The sequence below is a fragment of the Diospyros lotus genome, chromosome 7, assembly GCF_014633365.1.
Source record: "Diospyros lotus cultivar Yz01 chromosome 7, ASM1463336v1, whole genome shotgun sequence".
Classification (NCBI taxonomy): Eukaryota; Viridiplantae; Streptophyta; class Magnoliopsida; order Ericales; family Ebenaceae; genus Diospyros; species Diospyros lotus.
The window spans coordinates 23,583,409-23,590,351 of NC_068344.1; the positions used below are offsets into that span (position 1 = coordinate 23,583,409).

Here is a 6,943-nt window from a genome sequence, read left to right on the forward strand (position 1 = left end):
TTTATTAAAAAATATATTACTACAATATATATTACATCTTTTATTTTTTTCTTAAAAAATATTACCATGAATATATATATACACAATATATATGTATATATATATATATATTCATACACTGCTTGTAAAAAATATCACCGGTTGCAGTCGATTGGGGGGAGGCGGGCGCAGCGATGGAGGTTCGACGGCTCTGGGCGACTGCGGGCGACAGATCAACTGGGCGACGGATCAGCTGGGCGGCTGCGGGCGACGGATCTGAGCAGAAGAGAGGGAACTTAAAGAAGATGATGGGAGGAGAATTTCTGATGGTAGAATGATAGTTTTCTCGGTCAACTTAGTCGCTTTTTTTGCCAAAGCTGGGGGATAGCAGCTTCTCCAAAACGCTGTTATAACAGCGTTTCAGTCATGTACCGTTTAAGCAATTATTCAAACTAAACGTTTAAGGGTTAAACGCCGCATAACTTATACATTGCTTGTATAGCGTATAAGCGGTCAAACCGATAAACCAAACAACCTCTAAAAAGGCTAAGTATTTAATTGTAAAATCACACGTAGCGTTCTTAGTACAAAACTCAAGCTAATTTTTTAGTCTTTTACAACACTTAAAAGAAATCAAGAGTTGATTACAAGGGAATTTTTAATATTTTTTTGTAATAAAAATTATTTATAAGCCTAAACTTAAATTTTATCTTAAGCCATAAGAGGCCGATCCCCAAATCAAACTACCCGAACCCACATGTTAATTAAGGTTGATTGATTGTATTATGTGTATACAAAGCAAGAGGCCTCGAGTATGGATGAGTTGCGTTTTTGAGATGGGCAGTCTTCCCATCCCTCTGCCCCGCCCCCGCTTCCGCTTATGATGACTCTTTTCTATTTCTCCCTCTATCGACTATCCCCACCGGCATCGCCACCCCGGCTGGCCGGGTTCAAGGGTTGATGGTATGGCCCCCACCCACTATTTATACTCTTTTTACTATTTTGTAATTAGAAGAAGAAATGATCATTTATAATCTCTAGCAACATACAAATTGTTATAATTAATTTTCCAACAGAGACAAGAGGGAGGGGACACGCTGAGTTTAACACTTCAACTAGAGTAGAGATTACTGTCTGTAATTGAACCAAACCATAGACAACAAAATATATTAAATAGATTTTTTTCAACGCCGCCCATATTCCCCCCAATTACTCGTTGTACTAGCATTGACTGCATACATCACCAGCCACTAATATCTCACGCGCCTACATCCCCGCCCCTGCCCGAAGCGGCGCGTGCAGCTCTAGTGGTCAGCCACTCCACAATTTCCCCAAACACCAACTCCACATTCTCATCTGGCTCGCCCACCAGTTGATGCCACATCCCGGGGAATATCCGAATCGTCTTGTCTTCGCTTGAAGCGTGTTGGTACAGCTTCTCCACACACGCCGGATCACAGAGGACGTCCTCGCCGCCGTGCACAATCAGCAGCGGCACATCGATTTCTGCAAACCTCGATTGCAACTCCCTGCACACTCTCAGAAGTTCTTGCGCCGTCGCCGCGCGTGGCCTCGACACGCGCCGTTTTGGGCTTGCAACCGCTAGTTTCCGCTTCCACTCCACCTTGAAGGATACGTCCGGAATCGAGCCGCGAGTCGGCACCACCTGCCAGGTCGGCACCACCGCGGCGGCGATGGACAGGAAATGCTCAAGCGGCCACGGCGGCTTGAACTTTTCGCTGATCCCGCACATCGCGCCGCTGAGAACGACGCCGTTGTACGGCCGGCTGGAGGCTCCGCGGCGGAGCGTGATGAGGAGCGCGATGGCTCCGCCGAGGGACTCGGCGTACAGAAAGGAGGGGAGCGACGGCGCGTAGCGGTCGCGGAAGGAGTCGAAGAAGGAGACGCAATCATCGACTACAGGGTTGATGTCGGGGATGTGGTAGACAAGGCCGTCGGAGAAGCCGTGGCCCTGATGATCGATGGCGCAACAGGCAAAGCCGGACTCGGCGAAGAGCACCGCCGTGAGCTGCACGAACCAGCTGGACTCACCGGTGTAGCCGTGGACGATGGCGACGGTGCCGATAACCTCGGCCGGCGGGAGCGGGATCCAGGACTGAGTGAAGAGCTTGAGGCCCCTAGAGTTGGTGATGTACTCGGACGAGTGGCTAACCGAGTGGCGAGCGTAGAACTCGGCCGGCGTGAGCGAGCCGAAGGGGCTCTTCTCGTTGGCTTCGGCCACCGGATGCACCATCTTGTCTAAAGCGTGGGGGTATCACGCGATGAACGTTTTTCCTTCGTATATAAAAGGGATTTTTCGCAACCGATGGGGCGAAACAGTTGGCCGCTCGCAACTTGTACCGGTACGGAGAGGTTACATGCTACATTAAGCGCATGGTAATGTAAGGTGGGACAGAGGCGATCCACCGCTCAATTTTGCTTTCCTATCTATCATCGGGATGGTTGGCTAGCACCAGCCACCTGCCCCTTGCTTTTATCCTCACCAATATATAATATACCTACATTAACTCAACTTTTTTATTAATAATAAGACCTGAAAATTCTATAAACACTTATCAAATTTATCTAGATTGTATTTTTATTTTTTTAAAAATAACATTCACCTTCTTTAATATTAATAGAGTATTTAAAATGACTATTTTCCGTCTCATTTATATATTTTTTCTCTCTCATTCCTATCCTCAAACGTGATAAATTATTTCTTTTTTATTTTTCTTCGTGAAGTTTTGTTTATCCCTAGATTTAAAATGATTTAGAGCATTCTAAATCTAAATGATGAAATGATTTTTTTTTTTTTAATTTGACGATGACAACACTCGTAAGTCTATACTATTTGAGACTTTATTCGGATCTAAATCTAGAATGAATTGGATTTAGAACGATGGCTCCAAATTGTTCTAGATTTGGAATGATGAAAGATTCTCCCTCCACCCCTCTCCATAGCATATAACCCAGGTGCAAATTTTCAATGGTAAAACCCAGATGCAGATTTTCAAGTCATTGATTTGGGTTCAAAGGCATCCATTTGTGTTTAAAGGCATTTGTGTTTAAAGGCATTTGAGTGGTTGCGACATTTGGGCAAAATCCAATGCAAAAACTTGATAAGAACGAGTCCAAATATGCTATTCTCTTTGTCCTTTTAATTGTCTCATCAATAAAAATAAATCATATTATCAAATTAATATACATAATCAAATAATGATTATTCTAAATTAACGACGAAAAATTTAATATTCTTTTTTCAAAATCTATTTTGTAATTAACAAAAAAAAAAAAAAAAACCATCACTTCATCTTCCCTTCTCATTCAATTTCATCTTCCTTCTTAATCAATACCTACCCACAAACTCCTCCATAACTTCTCACATAAATTCCTTCTCTACTTGATTTCCAACTACAATACTCTTATTCAAGAACCCACCCCTTAATTGAACTCCAATCAACTTTCAAACAGAATACTTCGAATTGAAGAACCCATTTATTTTGGTAGGTTGCTTTCAATTAATTTCTATAACTTTTGGCTAGATTACTCACATTCAAGGAGGCAAAATATCTTAACAAGGTATTAAAATTTTCAAATAATCTTATTTTCCCATTTTAAATGGCTGCAAAAATTATTCTCTTTTAAAAATTTTGCAATGAAGAGATAGGTGTTTTCCTGTTAATTGCAAAATAAATTTTGGTAGAAGAACGTTAAGTTTTTTGCCATTAGTTTGGGATAATCAATATTTGGTGATGTGTATTTATTGTTGTAAAAAATACAACAATATAAACTTCTTTAGAGTGAGGGAAATCGTCGTTTGAAGCCGAATAAGATGTCAATATCCGAAAATACAACAGTTGGAAGAAACCTCTCAGAAAGAGAGCTTCTCGAGAGAAGTGAGCTGTAGAAAGGCTAAGTTAAAGAAGAGGAGTCTCTCGAAAATAGCTAAGTTTCTCGGAGAGACAGCCTCTCTCGAAGTGGTATGACTAGCCAAGCGCCTGAATTTGGTAGAAGGCTCTCAGAGAGGGTTTGATATACCTCTCGAAGATGAATTGATCGACTTTCGGAAAGAGAATGGGTCTTTTTCGGGAAGGTGCTTCAAGGGCCTCGAAGAAAATAGGGGATCTCTTGGAGAAATAAAAAATAACTATACTTGACTTCCGGAAGAACTGCAGAATGCGACAAAAATTAGAAGGCTTGTGGGAAGAATCTCCCGCAAAGACCCTTCAACGATCAAATCAATATGCAAGAAAAGAAAAGGTCGTGAAAAGAAATGAAGAAGACTTCAAAAAGGAAAATTTGAGAGAATCTAGATAGGTTATCAAATGTCTCAATCTCGCCAATCGTATTGTACCTTACCTTTTATAGAAGTCTAAATCTCAATGATTGATTGGGACACGCGTGCAATGCCTTACTAGCCTTTTCGAGAGGCTTTCTACGAGAGCAATTCTACGATTGTGCAAAGGCCTCTATCTGCTTTTCCCTAAGAGATAAGTCTTTCGAAGAGGTTTTTTCACTACAAAAAATTAATGTTTTAGTGATGAAATTTTTCATCTCTAAAATATCAAAATTCATTGCTAAAAAATTTTAACGACGGATTTAGTGGCGGGAGCTTCTCCGTTGATAAAGATGGCGTCGCTAAATTTTAGTGACGGAAGAGTTTTGCGATGGAATCAGCGACGGGTGATATACCCGTGGCTGAATCAATGACGAGGCATCTTACTTTCACTGAATCAGCAATGGGCATTTTACCCATCATTGATTCAGCGACAGGTGCACCCTCGTCGCTAAACAACAAAATAAATAAATAAAATTATTTTTTAAATAAATAAATTTAAAAGAAAAATAAAAATAAGATTTTTAAATGTAAATTAAAAATAAAATTATTAAAAATTTATATAGAAAAAAATTCATATTTAATTAATATTCAGAAAATTAACAAAATAAATAAATTTTTTAAGTAAATAAATTTAAAAAATAAAATAAAAATAAGATTTTTAAACTTAAATAAAAAATAAAACTATTAAAAAATTATATAAATAAAAATTTAAATATAAAAAATTCATATTTAATAATATTCAAAAAATTATTTATATTTTATATTTATTTAAAAAAATTATATATAAATAAAATTGATGATAATTAACAATTTATTTTAATTAATTAAATAGAAATTAAAATATATTTATATAATCATTAATTTAAAAAAATAAAATTCATATAAATTTATAAAATAACAAAATTGAATATGTAATTCAAACCGATTAATTTAAATGATAAAATATAATCATAAATATTCAGTTTCAATCATTATCATTTTGTTCCTCGTTATCATAAAACTAATTACTGGGTCCAGGTTGAGTCGACGGTCTAGGTTGCTGCTGATAAGGATAAGTCAATGGGTCAGGTTGCTGTAACGCCATCATTTGTCTATTCATCTGCTCCTACTATGCCATCATCTGTTGCTATCACTGATGTAGCCACACATTCTCATTTTGCATCTTTATCACTTAGGTTCGAGCAGAATGCAACTCCTCGTCCATTCGAGTTCGAGTGGAATGTAGCTCATTTTGCACCTCGATCACCTTGGTCCGAGCGAAATGCAACTCCTCGTTCATCTGAGTGGCCCTTATTCTCATTTGTTCTAATTCTGACGACAACCCATATGAACCACTAGAGTTGCTATCGGATCCAACAGGGTAGGACTGCCTACCTTGAGAGCCGAGAGCGTAGACACGACCCTTCTTGTTCCTACCAGAGACAACTTGATAAAAAATGTGGCGCTCGTCGACTGTAGGTGGAGAAGATGACTTGCTACCGGATCCAACAGGGTAGGACTGCCTACCTTGAGAGCCGAGAGCGTAGACACGACCCTTCTTGTTCCTACCAGAGACAACTTGATAAAAAATGTGGCGCTCGTCGACTGTAGGTGGAGAAGATGACTTGCTACCGCCGGCTGATGCTGAAGATGCCTCTGCACTTAATCTCTCGAACGCCTCCTATATAAATTAAAACATTGACATTGTTAATTAATAAAAAAAAATTATTAAATTGTAATGTTAATTAAATTGTACATAAATACAATTATCGCGATGACCTTTGATATATTATTAACCCATACTTTTTGTCCTTGATCATACTTTTGAGTATGGGTTCTCCTAAAAATCTCAAATTCATTAGGTTCGCGGTCTAATTTCTTTGCTTGCATGACAAATATATGAAGTAAATAAAATAAAATATAAATTACTATATAAGTTTATAAAATTTACATTTAAGTAGAAAATTAATTACCATCATTTTTCGGCTCTCGGTGAAAGGAATGAATCCGCTTGTGTGGACTGACTTATCAGTCTCGGAGCCGTGATTCTTTTTGTTTTGTTCTACTCGCTTCTTGTACTCGTCTTCATCCCACTTTGCTTGCAATGCTTGTCGCACCATCGCATCCATCCACTCACCCTTATCAGCACCTCCTTTAATTTTGTTCAAATTATTTCTGAAACTTTTCCGACCAGATTTATTCCAAATGATCCATATACGATCACTCTCATCGGGTTGCCACTTGAACTCATTCTACAAGAAATTAAAAATGAATAAATATGTATAAAATTTTAAATTAAAACTTTTTATAATTAAGAATTGCAATTATACTAATATATAAGATACTCACTGATCACAGTTTTGATTGCAGGATAACTCTACTTGGTGATACGTTCGATCGGTATCAACTGGCTCAAATGGAGTCGGATCAACATTCTGCACAGGAAAAGATGACAAATGATGTACATGTGGTGTTGGCATAAATGAGTATGAATATGGACCTCCTAAGGGATGAAAAGTCGACCTATGAGAGGGGATAGATTGTGGTGCAATCTCAGGTGAGTAGGATGTGGGTGGGACAGTATAACCCATAGGATATGGCATAGGGAGAAATGGCTGTTGGAACTAAGTTATGGGAACGAAA

The 6,943-nt window shown here is 38.5% G+C and overlaps 2 protein-coding genes across 2 annotated transcripts; both read right to left on the bottom strand.

Moving 5' to 3' along the window:
• Positions 1–1,006: 1,006 nt before the first annotated feature.
• LOC127805770 (caffeoylshikimate esterase-like) lies at positions 1,007–2,320 on the bottom strand. Its single transcript, XM_052342536.1, has one exon. It carries the CDS (start codon positions 2,231–2,233, stop codon positions 1,238–1,240), a length of 996 nt encoding a protein of 331 aa, XP_052198496.1. The 5' UTR covers positions 2,234–2,320; the 3' UTR covers positions 1,007–1,237.
• Positions 2,321–5,492: 3,172 nt separating this feature from the next.
• Positions 5,493–6,420, bottom strand: LOC127805615 (uncharacterized). The gene is made up of 2 exons (XM_052342365.1): positions 6,274–6,420; positions 5,493–5,981 (listed from the first exon to the last, which is right to left on the bottom strand). The coding sequence occupies exons 1-2, from the start codon at positions 6,418–6,420 to the stop codon at positions 5,493–5,495; spliced, it is 636 nt and encodes a 211-aa protein (XP_052198325.1).
• Between the last annotated feature and the right edge of the window lie 523 nt (positions 6,421–6,943).

What these genes read in the sequence shown, in the direction of transcription:
- LOC127805615 (XM_052342365.1), bottom strand. Translation starts at nt 6,420, where the DNA reads ATGGTGCGACAAGCATTGCAAGCAAAGTGGGATGAAGACGAGTACAAG. An exon ending in CCGAGAGCCGAAAAATGATG is followed by an intron (nt 5,982 to 6,273) that starts GTAATTAATTTT and finishes TAATTTATATAG; the next exon opens with GAGGCGTTCGAGAGATTAAG.
- LOC127805770 (XM_052342536.1), bottom strand. Translation starts at nt 2,233, where the DNA reads ATGGTGCATCCGGTGGCCGAAGCCAACGAGAAGAGCCCCTTCGGCTCG.